Source organism: Mus pahari, chromosome 4 (assembly GCF_900095145.1).
Source record: "Mus pahari chromosome 4, PAHARI_EIJ_v1.1, whole genome shotgun sequence".
NCBI classification, from domain to species: Eukaryota; Metazoa; Chordata; class Mammalia; order Rodentia; family Muridae; genus Mus; species Mus pahari.
Genome location: NC_034593.1, coordinates 22,907,840 through 22,922,979, shown reverse-complemented (window position 1 = coordinate 22,922,979; position 15,140 = coordinate 22,907,840). Strand labels below are relative to the sequence as shown.

At 42.7% G+C, this 15,140-nt stretch overlaps 1 protein-coding gene across 4 annotated transcripts in view; it reads right to left on the bottom strand.

Moving 5' to 3' along the window:
* Pld1 (phospholipase D1) overlaps positions 1-15,140 on the bottom strand; it is a 185,426-nt gene that overhangs the window by 22,684 nt on the left and 147,602 nt on the right. For all 4 annotated transcript variants that reach the window (XM_029537928.1, XM_029537927.1, XM_029537929.1 and 1 more), the window contains 2 exons: positions 6,353-6,466; positions 4,045-4,094 (listed from right to left, as the gene is read on the bottom strand). In XM_029537928.1, the coding sequence (XP_029393788.1) occupies positions 4,045-4,094; positions 6,353-6,466 (164 nt within the window). The remainder of the gene's footprint in view (positions 1-4,044; positions 4,095-6,352; positions 6,467-15,140) is intronic.

The following is a 15,140-nucleotide window of genomic DNA, read 5'->3' as shown; positions in this document are numbered from 1 at the left end:
TTGCAAACTTTATATGACCCAGCACAGGGGAAGGCCAGGGTCAAGAAGTAGGAGTGGGTGGGTAGGGGAGCAGGGGCAGGGGAGGGTATAGGGAACTTTTGGGATAGCATTTGAAATATAAATAAAGAAAATAATAAAAAAAAAGAATAAATAAATAAATAAAATAAATACAAAAAGAAAGAAAGAAAGAAAGAAAGAAAGAAAGAAAGAAAGAAAGAAAGAAAGAAAGAAAGAAAGAAAGAAAGAAAGAAAGAAACTTTCCCTCAAGCAGGCTTACCACTGAAATTGTTTCTTGTGTTAAAATCCAATTTATTTCCCCTGAATGGCAAAGGCGAGATGAAGGGTCTGGAGCTAAAGAAAACCGCTTTATTCAAGTGCAGGATGAGAAAGGAAAGAAGCAGCTTGCTTTGATGCCTGACTCTCCTATACCCTCTCCTTTGCCTTACAAGCATTAGGCAGCGTGGGTGCTTTCCTACACTGTTATTTCAGTATGTCTTTTATATAGACTGATTCATCAACCCATAGAGACCAAGGCGACACTCTGGGACATCTGCTCTCTCCTGGGTACCGTTAGGCAATGTGCATAACTGTGTCTGAACACACCATAAGTAAAAAAAAAAAAAATCCCTAAACTTTCCAACACTGATAGACATGTGTGTGCATATATGATATACCCATAGCGGAAATTCAAGTCTATTTATTTATTTACTCACTTACTTATTTTGAGGGACAGAGTCTCACTATGCCCGTCCTGGAACTCCCTATGTAGACTGGGCTGGTCTTGAACTCACAGAGTCCTGCCTCTGCCTCCTCATTGCTGAGATTAAAGGCACACACCATCACACCCAGTGGGTCCTATAGCTTTTAAAGCTAACAGATCCTCTAAAAACTTATAAAAATTATAAATATTTCCCAAAGTTCCTTAGCATGAAATTTCCCATTTTTAGTTGTATAATTCAGGACTGGGAATAAGGTTCAACGGCAGAGTTCCCGCTTCGTGTATATAAGGCTTTCTATTCAATCCCAGAAGTGCAAATAAATAAAGACTGTGGTTCAGTAGATGGATTTTTTTGGTGGTTTTGTTTATTTTGTTATTTTGATTATTTGTCTGAGAAAAGGTCTCACTATATCGACCAGGCTACCTTCCAATTCTACGAGATCCTCCTCCCTCTGCCTCCCAAGTGCTGACTCAAAGGCGTGTACTGTCACATACCACAGATTTTTTTGTTGTTGTTTGTTTGAGACAGATTTTTTTTTTTTTGAGATTTATTTTCCATGTATCCCAAGTTGTCCTTGCACACACTGTATATCTAAGGATGACCTTGGATGACCTTGAGTGTGGATGACCTGTTTATCTAAGGATGATCTTCCTCCCCTTCTTCTGAATGCTTGGATTACAGATGTGCACCACTGCACTTGGTCTGTGCTCACATGCTATGAATTTTAAGACATTGCTGAGATTAAAGGCACACACCATCACACCCAGTGGGTCCTATAGTTTTTAAAGCTAACAAATCCTCATTTTAAGACATTTCTCTCCCCATGCCCACTTACTCAGCATTCGATCCTACCTACTCTCCCCAGACCTTAGCAATCACCATAAAACTTTCTTTCTGTTGCTATGGATTCAACGAGTAAAGGCATTTCATAAAAATGCAACCGTATAACATGTGGCCTCTTGTGCCTGCCTTCCTTCAGTACCTACGTGATTCATCCAAATTGTAGCGTATACTGTTTCATTGCTTTTTATAGTTTATCAGTACAAGCCCATCACTATGATTGACAAAGAATGGCACAGCAGGATACCTGATGTGCTTCTCTGGCCTTCAAGTGTGCACACACAAGCTCACATAACGTGTATGTTGATCAGTTATTGGACATTGTATGGTTTTTGGCTCTTTTGACTATGACCACTCACTCGTATGCAAATTTTGAATAGATGCATTTTTTTTTGTATATATACTAGAGAAAATTTCTGGCTTATTCGGAACTCTGAGGAATGACACTGTACCAATTTGAATTCCCAACAGCAATGCATGAGGGTCCCACTGTTCATATGTCCTTGACAATACCTGATGTTATTTTAGCCATCCTAAAGGGGGTGAAGTTGCACCTCACAGTGATTTTCACTTGGATTTTCCCAATGGTAAGTGATATTAAACATTTTTCATGTATGTTCTAGTTATCTCTGTATCTCTTTGAAATTAAATGTCTATTTAAGTATTTTATTTATTTTAAAAGATGAGCTAATTTTCTCTTTTACTATGAGTTATAAGAATTTTTTTACATGGTCTGTATACTGATATATATATATATATATATATATATATATATATATATATATATATATATATATATGGAGCAAACACTTTTCTCTCATTCTTTCCATCTTTTTTTTCTCATACCCACTTAGAATGGACATGTAGAAAGAGCTGCAGCTGTGTTTCCTTCCTCATCTATAGTTGTCTCAAAGGACACAATGATGGTTATGCCATGGGCTGTTTTCACTAAGTATAAGAAAGTGCTATGAGAATCCCTGAACTTGTGCATAAACAGATTCAATAGATACCTGCTGGCCTCATAGAACTGTTTCCCTCATCCTTAAGACATAGATGACCCATACGGGGCTGTGCTGGAGACAAGCAGAGAATGTGTACAGACAGTCCTTATGAGACTGCTCAGCAATTACTGATATTATAAAAGTAAATCCATGCATTGGTCTTCCTTCTTCTTGATTTTCTTGTGTTTTGGAAATTGTATCTTGGGTATTCTAGGTTTCTGGGCTAATATCCACTTATCAGTGAGTGCATATCAAGTGACTTCTTTTGTGATTGGGTTACCTCACTCAGGATGATATCCTCCAGATATATCCATTTGCCAAAGAATTTTATAAATTCATTGTTTTTAATGGCTGAGTAGTACTCCATTGTGTAAGTGTACCACATTTTCTGTATCCATTCCTCTGTTGAGGGACATCTGGGTTCTTTCCAGCTTCTGGCTATTATAAATAGGGCTGCTATGAACATAGTGGAGCATGTGTCCTTATTTCCAGTTGGAACATCTTCTGGGTATATGCCCAAGAGAGGTATTGCCGGATACCCATGGAAGGAGTTGCAGAGACAAAGTTTGGAGCTAAGACNAAAGGATGGACCTTTCAGAGACTGCCCCACCCAGGGGTCCATCCCATAATCAGCCACCAAACGCAGACACTATTGAGTATGCCAACAAGATTTTGCTGAAAGGACCCTGATATAGCTGTCTCTTGTGAGGCTATGCCAGTGCCTGGCAAATGCAGAAGTGGATGCTCACAGTCATCTATAGGATGGAACACAGGGCCCCCAATGGAGGATCCAGAGAAAGTACCCAAGGAGCTGAAGGGGTCTGCAGCCCTATAGGTGGAACAACAATATGAACTAACCCCCAGAGCTTGAGTCTCTAGCTGCATATGTAGCAGAAGATGGTCTAGTCGGCAATCATTGGGAAGAGAGGCCCCTTGGTCTTGCAAACTTTATATGCCCCATACAGGGGAACGCCAAGGCCAAGAAGTGGGAGTGGGAGTGGGTGGGTAGGGGAGCAGGGCGGGGGGGCATAGTGGACTTTTGGGATAGCATTTGAAATGTAAATGAAGAAAATATCTAATAAAATGTTTTTTAAAAAAGTAAATCAATCAATAAAAATTACAGAGTTTTTCTAGCTCATGCATGGGTGCTTTCATTTGAACACTGGTTTGGGCAATTTAATGAGAAAAGATGGTTTACCTCTGTTGAACATTTCGTGAAGTAGCTTACATGTAAACACACTATGTGACATTCACATTTGCCAGGACAGTTTTTTTGTTTATCCATTTGAGATGTGTACATGAGGGGTTTTCTAGATTGGTTAAGTAGGAATGTCTACCCCTACTAGTGTGAGCAGCACCATTCCATGAGCAGGTTCCAGACTGAACAAAAAGGACAAAGGGTACATCAGCATCCGCTCCACCTCTAATCCTGCTAACTCCTGATGGTCCCTAGGGACGATTGCGGAAGAAAAAGCATGACTTACGCTCTGGCTTTAACTGTCCGAGGATGGAGCTCTCCCCTCTGCACATGGTTCTGAAAACACATAAAGAGACAGTTACGGAGGTCCCCACACATGTAAAGGCACAGTGACAGAGGTCCCCAATAACCAAGTCTGACACCAATACCTGTGGACATGACCCTAACCCAAGCAGAAACAGGACATGTACTTTCATGAGAAAGTGCTATGCCCATTTTCAAAAGTTAAAACTGTAACAGGATTTTTTTTTTTTTGTAATGTTACTGAAAAAAAAAAAACAAAAAAACAAAGTGAACCGATGGAAGGGTTATAAAATTGATACCAGGTTTTAGGGAGAGAGATGGGCTCTGAATGAACTTTCCCTTAGAAAACCTTGTGCTGAGAATAAGTTTGGGAGTCTTCCCAGATAAGAGAGAACACTTATACAGCCATCCTGCTTTCGGGGGTGAAAAGGGCAAAATCTCGGCAGAGCACCAGGGACAGAGCAAACTATTATACTGGGCTATTTCCATCGAGTCAGCAAGAACATGGACATGAGGAAAATCAAGGTTTAAATAACTGGCTCTGCTGAGGGCTTTTGGTCTCTCAAGCTGTTAAATATTGATGACCCTAATGGACAAGCAAGAGGCACCAGCCATCCTGAGGTTCTATCATGGTCACAGGGGACATTTTCTTCAGTGGCATGCCACCAGGATGCTCATGCCGCCACAAATCACCTCTCACAAGCGCACCTGTAAACAACACTAAGGGGATTCACAGGTTCCCCCAAAGAAAGAGGAAGGAGAAAGCAAAACAGAAGAGAGAATGGTTGGAAAGGGGTGGCCTGAGAGAGAGGACAAAAGAAGACAATGGGGGTAGATATGATCAAATTATTAGATGCTTGTAAGAAAACATTATAGCAAGCACATATTATTTATAATTAGTATGTGCTCATAAAACTTTAAAATTAAAATTGAAAATATTTGATCTGGATGATAATTAAACTTATATAAAAAGGAAAAAAAACGAAAATTCTTTGGTCCATCTGCCTGTTGTATGAAAGTAATTAACAATACAGCTATGCCTGGGAAGGCTGATAGCCTTCCCATAGAGATGTTTTTTATAACGAAAGGTTATAGCTGCTGAACAACAGCCAAATGTGTATGTCATTCAGCTGGTTCAAAAATATCAAGAAACAGTCATAGGAAATAATCACAGCTGACAATATTCCAAAGGTAATATGTGAATTGCCAAGAAAGCAGACAGAGCGCAGCTAACCACCCCAAATGTGACTGGGCTATGTCCCACATCAGACAACGTCAGAGATGAACCCATCTTCAGCCCGGATGTGTAGACCAAAGGCTGTCATTGTAGCCAGCCAGGTGGATTCGCCCCTGGGAACAGCATCAGCAGTAATCATTTCTGAAAATCCTGCCAAGTGGACAGGCACAAAGTGACAGTCAATGGAAGAACAAAATTAACGATTGGGCAGGGAGACCTGGGTCGTCCCCAGCACCGCAAACCAGGCCCGGTGACACACAGGGATAATCACAGCACCTGGGAGGTAAATGCAAGATCGAAAGTTCAGAATCAGCCTCAGCTACACAGATGCCTGGGCCATCAACCACCACCACAATCCCACCCAAGGGCACCTTCAAACTGTCAGAAGCAACTGGGGTCCTAGGAAGCCAAGCAAGGTGCATGTCACCCTTCCACCCAAGTGTGCCCAAGGCCCTGAACCCCTCTCTGTTTGGTCCACTATAAAGTCTCATTCTTCCCCCTCCACACCCCCTAAAAGGATGATTAGAAAAGTGTAAAACATAAAGAAAATATTCAGGTTGTCCTCTCTGCTCTAACTGAACGTGCTCAAACTGTTCCTGCATTGTGTTAGCACTTACTTCTCCTGTTTTATCTTTCTCTACTTCCTGAAAACAATAAAGGGATTAGTGGTGCATAGATAGTTTTCATTAATATGATGTATTAAAATTAATATAAAAGGCACTAGCTGGGCATTATGGAGGCAGAGGCAGGGGCATCTCTAAAATTCAAGGCCAGCCTGGTCTACATAGCAAGTTCCAGGCAGCCAGGGCTACATAGTGAGATGGAGAGGAGAAGGGAAAGGAGGAGAAGGGAAGGGAGAGAAGAAGGAAGGAAAAGAGACAGACAAGAGACAGACACAGAATGACTAGTGTTTTGGTGCCGTTACACTTGACAGAGCCACCATGGATAACTGTGACATCTGAATTTCATCACCCTGTAAAGACTAAGGTTTAAAAGCCCGATACTGAGCACATAAGTAGAAACACTGCAGTTCCTTCCTTGGAGTTCAGGGTACCTGTAGTTGAAGTGCATTATTGCCTGTAGAGCGTTCCCCCCGCCTGTGGAAATGTCTCCTTCGAATCCTGGCAGCAGCGGTATTACAATGTACACCCGATATCTCTGGCCTTCCCTGCAAAAGATAGATAGATAGATAAATAAATAAATGAATGAATAAATAAATAAACCCAAATACCAGCTACATCACCATCCAAGTAGACCACGGGGCTTTAGAGACAAAGAAACTGCCTCCACACAGCCTTCTACATTCAGCTTGGATGACTCTTAGACCCCAGCTATCACTATGGAGCGCTATGCTGAATGATAAACTTAATTTGGCAGTAAAGAGGGAATTGTGTCTGCTTCCTTTTCTACATTCATAAACCTTTGCTGGACAGAAGGCAGTTTAAAATAAATCTTGCTGATCTCGTGGAAGAGGGTGTAGGAAGTGACTTATACCAAAGTTTAGAAAAGGGTGTTACCATGAGACTATATCATTTTAAATCAGATTTTATTTAAGTATGTGTATCCATATGTGCAGACATGGATACATAGACATATATATACATAATTACTACTAAGTTATACAGTTCACAGCTTGGCAAATTGTCAGCACTTGATTCCTAACTGTGGGGTTCCCAGTGCCTATGTCTTAGAAGCAAATATACGCATAGGATTCAGTATGTTTTCCAAAACAGAGTCATCATTGTTTAAGAATGCTAAGGTTCCAGCCACAGAATGTTACTGGGGATTCTTCAAGAATTCTGAGTGACTAGTGTTAATTTTTATTTTATTTTTAAAACATTTATGCACAGGTACGTGTGAGTGTGTGTGTGTGTGTGTGTGTGTGTGTGTGTGTGAAAACAACTTGTGAGAATCACTTGTCTCTTTCTACCATGTGAATCCCGGGGATTGAATTCAGAGTATTGGTCTGGGCAGCAAGCATCTTTACAGTTTGGACCCCATCTCAGAGGCCCATATCGTATTTAAAATTTTAATTTATTTATTGTGTGTATGGGGCATAGGCACACACGCTATAGCCCATGTGTGGAGTTCAGAGAACAACTTTATGGAGTTGGTTCTTTCCTCCCACTGTTTTTTCCCATGGACTCTTGAGACTGAACTTAGGTCATCAGACATGTGTGGCAACCACCTTTACCAGTGAGCAAGTCCCAGCCAGTGTTCATTTTAAAACCCCCAGCTTATGGCACATAGTATCTTCAGACCACCTTTTAAAGGAAACTGGAGCTACCTAGTGACAGCCAGAATAGAAGAAAATGCAGCTCTTTCTTTTAATGTATATTCGGAAGCCCAGAATACTATGCTCTGATAGACACATTGAGCCTTTTGACACTGTCATCTACTAAGGCTATGCTGGAGAATGGTAAAATAGAGTTAGGGAAACACCTTCTCATAACGCTTTGTGCGAGTTTAACATTTTTGCATCAAGCTGACTTTATAGCTATCCTTGGCCACAGGCTGGATAGCCCACTAGGCAACGTGTACTGCGAGATTCCCAAACTCTTACAGCTTCTGGCTTTGCTTCCGAATACACAGGAAAAAGAGAGAGCTTGAGAGGGGTTCTGGGTAGCTCACGGTGCACAGATACAGCTTTCTTGAGCACACTCTCTCGGCTGGCTAATTCTCAAGGGTCATCCTGCTTAAACCGTTTATGATACTTAATTGTCACAGCTCGCCTGCTTGTGAACAGTGGAAGAGACCCTTCTTGTGAGAATTTCTCTGTTCTAATGGTCGGGCCTGAATGCCCATATATTCATGGCAGCACAGGACAGAAGTGACCATCCAAGCGACCATAGTATGAAAAGTCAGTGGCTAAGAGAAGGCATTTGAGGGAGACCATTGCAATGTCAGGGATTACTCACTAGATGGCAAACATAGTTTGAGTTGGGAAGAATACAGAGAAAATGTGAACAGCCCCGGTTACTGCCTTGGTTAGGAGAGAAGGCAGTCTTTAAATGGTAAACAGGACGCAGGAGAACAGGAAGCCCTGAGCTACTTTCCCACAGCCCACATTTAAAAGACCAGATGAACCCAAGTGGACACTTAACGAAAGTATATTCCAGTGAGGCGTCCCACAGTCATTGCAGTGATGTCCACAGTACCCCACCCATGTGCTAATGAAGCGTGGCGGCTTAGCTCCTAGCCCGGGGTTGGAAGCACTTCTAGGTCACCTTGCTCATTGGAGCTGCCTGGCTCTGCAGTCAGAACCGGGTCACATCTGCCTCTTCTTTCTCAGCCTGTGGCCAGGAAGTGACCCATAGGCCCTGTGTCTTGTTCATTCATGACAAGGTCATGGCCTAGGCTGAGGGCTGACCTGCTCTAACACACAGGGTGGATGTTCACATAGCCTTCTATCTGGGGCAGCCTCCAGCAGAGGACCCATGCTTTCAGTGTGCTCTGGCTGGAAGAATGGGGCGGAGAGTCAAATTAAAAGAACGTTTCAGCAAAAAAATAGGTCAAGCTATACTTGATTTTTTTTTTCTTAATTACATTTCATTTGAATTTTCATTATGGTAAATATATAAAATGTAAAATTGGGCATTCTGTCCACTGTAAGTCTTCATCATTAATTGCGGTCCTGATTTTACATGATACCTTCCTTATTCAAAGCCTCTCATCATCATCACAGATAGCATTTCCTTCATTCCTACTTCCCACCTCTTATCCCCCACCTTCCATCCCCTAGAGTCCCTGGCGAGCTTCAGTTTACTCTACCTGGATTTTGAGTATATGTGGAAGCACATGCGGTTTGTCTAACTTGTTCTCCTTAACACACTACCCTCATGGTTCACCCACACTATGGCATGTTTCAGAGCTCCTTCAGTTTTGCGGTTGACTATTCTTCTGTATTGTGTGTACACATTCATCTGCTAGAGTGGACTGTTGCCTTTGCCTTGGGGACGCTGGGAATAAAGCTGCTATCAGTATTGCACTATTAGCCCTCTGAATTTGAGGCCAGTTTGCTCTACAGGGGGAGTTTCAGGAGGACTAGGGCTACACAGATAAACCCTGTCTCAGAAAATAAACAAACACAGGGTTTTTGTTTTTGTTTTTTAATTAAAAAGAAAAAAAGAAAAAAAAAAAGAGTGAGCTAGTGAAAATTGTTTTTTCATCCTAAGCAGAATTCCAGAGGAACTAGAACAAGCCCCAGCCCACTTCCTTTCTATTTATTTTATATGATTTCTAAAAAAAATATTTATTTGTGTGTGTATAAGATTTTGTGCATGTGTGTGAACACACATGTATGTGCCTACATATGTGTATTGAAGCCAGAGGTTAAACTCACGTGTCCCCTTCAGCACCTGTCCACTTGGTCTTTAAGACAGAGTCTCGCTGACTTGGAACTTCCCAGTTGGAGGAGGCCAGCCAATGATCCCAGGGATTCAGCTGTTCGAGGCCCCAGCATGGGGATCACAAGTTTATACTGCCATGCCCAGCCTTTATATATAGATTGTGGGGGATTAAACGTGCTCTTCATGCTGGTCCAGCTCCAGCTTTATTGACTGACTTCTCTCCACCCTATGCATGTAGGCTTTTAGAAAAGAGTATTTGAAGGCCTTTGGTGGTCATAAAGCTGCTTGCACCTTTCAAAGAAGAGCAGCAGCTCCCTCCGGGTAGGTGAAGCCCTCTCCATCCCCTCCTGCTCTTCTTTATGAAATCCTCTCCTTCTTAGGGCCTCTTCCCTCATGCCCGAGCTCTCAGCCGCATGGAAGGCAGCCAGGAGAAGTGGCATCAGCTCAAGGTTGGGTCTCAGGACCCGGGGGAACCCCAAAGAAGCTTCTGCAGCGATGAGCAGTCAGGGTAGGGGGCTCATCACTGTGAATGGGGGACACTGAGGAAACAGACAGAGTAGCAGTGACGAATGCTGTCGGAAAGAGAGAAGTCGCATGTGGGACTCCTTGGCACTTTTTAGACTGTGGTGGGATGAGTTCTGCTGGACTCGGATCTGAAGTCTCTCGGGACATACCCCTTTTCATTTTGTGTTAAGAGAATCTTCTAAGATGCAACGTATCTCTCTGCCCCTGTCCCATTCTCATGTATAGATGAGGGCCTTGGCTGAAATCTACCAGTATTCTAGAAATGTCCACTTGACTCAACCCTGATATTTACCTACCTAAAAGACCATGTGGGCTATGACAGACTGTGTTATATGCAAACACATAGAAGTCTATTCACTGCTCGTCTTTTGAAAATGGCAGGCTTTGACATATAAACGGGTTGGGTTAGCCCAGCACATCTGACTTCAACCTTACCCCAGGCTTGACAAGCTCCGCCAAGACATAACCCCAAATGAGACCCTATAAACCATTTATTAAGGCAACTGTTCTCCACCAACCCCAGATAGGACCCAAACTCAGGCTCAAAATGTTTGCTGGCCCCAGCCTTATGCTCCTTTTTATATCCAGGGGCTGAGAGGACCATTTATAAGATTGTTTTGGAATAAAATAAAAGCAATAAAATGACCTCAAACAGGCCAGGATTTGTGGTCATCTGTGTCCTGATGGGACCTCTTCCCAAACCTTGTCCGAAGCTGGGAAGATGGCAGTCCACAGGAAAAAGCAGAGCCTGAACTTGTCATACAGAACATGTGCTCCCTTCTTTGTCTGATAACTGCAGCCCAAACCCTTCAGCACACCGCGTCTACACCAAGCCGCAGCTCAAACCCTTCAGCACACCGCGTCTACAGCAAGCCGGGCGTGCCTTCCCACAGCACAAAATTATAGGATGTGAAAATTACAGGATAGAGATCTCGTCCAACCGAAAGAAATTTTATCCACCAAGTAATTACTTTAAGAAACATAATATTTGTATGCTTTTTTTAAAAAAAATTGGAATAGCTCTCTTATCTTTTTTGAAAGCTTATCAAACACATGTACTTCCTTAGACACAAGGGAAGCTTCGAACTCAGTGATGAAGAGCAGACCTTAAGTCCCGGTGACTTAGTTACACTTCTTGTTGCTGGACCAAACACTCAAGAAAAGGCTCCTTAAGAGAATGACTTATTTTTGCTGACAGTAATGAGGGCCCACAGTCCATCATGAGTGGGGAGGGTATGTCAGCAGGAATCTAAGGCTGTTAGCCACATTGTCTCCTTTGTCTGAAAGCAGAATGGACAAGACATAAGGCCAGGCCATAAAACTTCAAGGTCTGTGTTGGAGATTAGCTCACATGGCAGAGGGCCTTCCTAGCATGCACAAAGCCCTGGGTTCGATTCTCATCACTGCATAATTCAGCCCTGGAATCACACGACTGTAATCCTAAAGCTTGAGGGATGGAGAGAAGAGGGGTCAGAAATTCAAGGTCATCCTTGGCTATACAGTGATATCAAGGTTAACAGTGACTACAAGAAAATCTGTCTCAAACAAACAGCACCATCACATTGGCTCCTACAAGCAATGGCCCACTTCCTCCAGTGAGGTTCTGCTGCCTTAAAGGACCTACAACCCCGAACAACACCACTGGTAGGGAGTCCACGTGTATGGACCTATGAGCCTACGGGAGATATTTCACAGTACAGGGACAGGGTTTGATACCTAGTTCCCCCATCAATAGTCTTGTGTGGGTCGCTTAGTCTCAGCTGCATCCTCTCTAGGGTGAGAGGCTTTATGTCCAGCCCCACAAGGTTGAAGATTGAATGAAGTCATTCATAAAAATAAAAAAGACTCATAAATGACTCTCTAGCATTTTAATTCAATTAAAATGAAATGTAAACCTTTCATATCACCCCAGAGTGAGAGGGCACACAACCACACAACACAGGACAAAGCAAACCTGAACTGACAGGGCAGTTTCATGATGCTCTGAGAGGTGTCATCACGATGAGAAATCCAAGCAAGATGGTGCAGCAGATAAAAATGATTGATAACCTGAGTGGACCCTTGAGAGCCACGTGGTGGAAAAAGAACCAACTCCCACAAGTTGTCCTCTGATCACTACTCATGTCTTGTAGCATGTGTGCAATTTCATACACATACACACACACATACACACACGCAATAAAACTGTTTTAAAAGGGAATATAAAAGTCCAGAAAGAGGAATTCACTACAGTTGTAGCTGGTCACTCAGAGGCAGAAGAAGTCAGTGCCTGGGAGCTAAAGGAAAGACTTCTTTTTTTTTTTAATTAAAAAGAAATTAATTTTTTTAAAGCAAGTTTTATTCTACAGTTTGTACCTAACAATTTAAAATACAGATCATCAAACTTTTTTGTGGTAGTCTCAGTTTCTAACACAAGTAACAATTTGATTTAGCGGTTATGACTCTTCATACTCTTGACTTAAGAGTGGTTTGTGGATGATGGACGGCCCAGGAATGCTATAATAATGTCACATTAACTAGCGCTTTATCACCTAACTGCTATCATAGGCACACATATGACAGCATCATTCTTGTCTTTGTTTCTGAAGAAACAGCACTAGGAAAACAAACTGACAGACTGAAGAGGCCTCGTGTCGGTGGATCACATGGCAGGAAGGTGCCCTTGGTCCCCAGGGACAAAGAACACAGTTGGCTTCTGCCCATAGCGGGCATTGACCATAACTCCCCCAGAGTTGTAAGAGCCATCATGAAAGGTTGAACAGTTTTTAAAGCTGCATGTTTTAAAGGTGGCTTAGTAGACTTATTTTCAGTGCAGTTCAGTATTAGCAGACACATGAAGTCAACTGCTCGTTTTCACTGTATATCAAGTTTCTGGTGAGAGTCATGTGAGATGCACACTCCTGTCACCTGGCTTTCTTCCAAAGCAGGGATGTCGAAACAGGCGGAGACCTGAGATGGTCCCCAGATACCATTAATTTATGACCCACAGTGCTTTAAAATAGTTCTTTCTCGGCCAGAAGGGGATTATCCTATCCCTTGAGTTACTCAGCAAAGGTATGAAAGAGATAGCTTGAGACAGAGGGTCATGGTTTATTCTGCCTGCCCCAGACACATTTGAATTGTCAAGGGCATGTTTCAAGTGGGTTGGGAGCTGGTTTCAAGTCTGAGACTGGTTCGTGGATTAGAGCCAACGTGTTCTCTGCGGCAACTCCACAGGCTTCTCTTCCATCACAGTGGACGGAGCATAGGCTTGAGACTCTAGGTCATGGGTGGCATCACCTAGCAGGATCCCATTTCTGTGAAGAAGGATGACTACAGTAATGGAGGTAAATGGCTCTGGGGGACTGGAATAAAACTAAGGCTGCCTAGCAGAGGGGCTCCACGGACACTCAGAACCACCAGAGGTGGGAGGGACCTGGCTGAGGGCCTATGGTCTCTGGTCAGACCTGGCAGTCTACTGATACTTCCCAGATGCTTTGTGCTCTAGGCTAGCCCTTGTCCAGCCACTAAACCAGACTTGTTGTGAAGGATGGGTCTTTGGCAAAGAAAATCTACAGAGAAAGACAAAGGCTCAGTGCTCATGCCTCTGCCCCCTGGAGGAGCCAGCAAGACTCGAGTTCTGTCTTGACTAGGTAGGCCCAAGAAAACCAGAAAACAGACTTCAAGTTATCTGGTGAAGAACAGAAGGTATAGTCAGAGATGGTACTGCCCTTCCACGCTCTTATGAATCTCTTACCTTGAGAATCGACTCACAGGACTACTGGGAAATGTGTAATCAGAACACACTGGAGTTCCCTTCCTGCTCAAAAGGACTAGAATTTTAGGGATATTCCAACGTTTTAGATGCAAGTTGAAATGGTAGAGAAAAATGTTCTAGGGCTGAGGTAACAGCTCAGTCAGCAAGGCACTTGTGCTGTAAGCACGACGGGCTAGCCTGAGCTCATCCCCAGAGGCCACATGTTTCAAAAAGTATAGAATTTTCAGCCTGCTGCTGGGAGGTGAGCACAGAAGCATCTGACTGGGCACACAGTGTGTCTACAATGTGAATTCAAGGCTTAGAGAGAGTGGGGAGACATGAGAGATAGATAGATAGATAGATAGACAGACAGATAGATAGATAGATATCCTTTGGGGTGTTTTTTCTGTTTTTTTGAGGGGGGGCTGGGGGGGTTGAGACAGGTCTCTTTGCATAGCCCTGGCTATCCTAGAACTCACTATGTAGACCAGGCTAGCCATGAACTCTGCTTCCATGGTGGAATTAAGAGTGTTTACCACAATGCCTGGCTTATAATCATTTTATTTAAACATCAGTCTTGAATTTTTTTAAGTTCAATCTTTCTCTTGGACATACCTTTTTAAATTGAGGAAGCCCTTTACCTTCTTACTCTGTCTGAAGTACTAACAACATTCTAAAGCATTTCTTTCTCCCTAAGCATCTGTGGATTGTGTTTACATGCTATCAGGAAATGGTTAGTTCATCAAAATTCCAGAGACGAGGGCTCAAAGCCACGTGTGCCTATTGCTGACAAGTAGCCTGGACAAGTGCGAGGGCTAATAGCGACTGAAACTTGATAAGGTCTAGAATCTCCTAAGAGTCTGATTGCTGGGGTGTCAGGGGGAGAGTTACTACATTAGCTCAATTAACATGAAGACACAGCTCATGGGCCCTCTGTCACAGCAACAAGAACAGGAAGCAATAGCATGCGATCTATTGAACATCCGAAGCTGTAAGACCCTTTCACGAGGAGTTATGAAGAAGAAATAGGATATTGATAGCTACCATTAAGATGTCATTCAGTATAAAATCCCCATATATGATATGAAAAAAAGGAAAAGTGGTTTCATCTCCAAATGTGCGAAAACATGATATTTTTCACTGCATGGATTCAAAGTCTTTAATAGTGAGGTGAGTTTTGCTACATTTACATAGAGTTCAAATTAGCCACCAAAAAACAAAAAAAAAAAAAA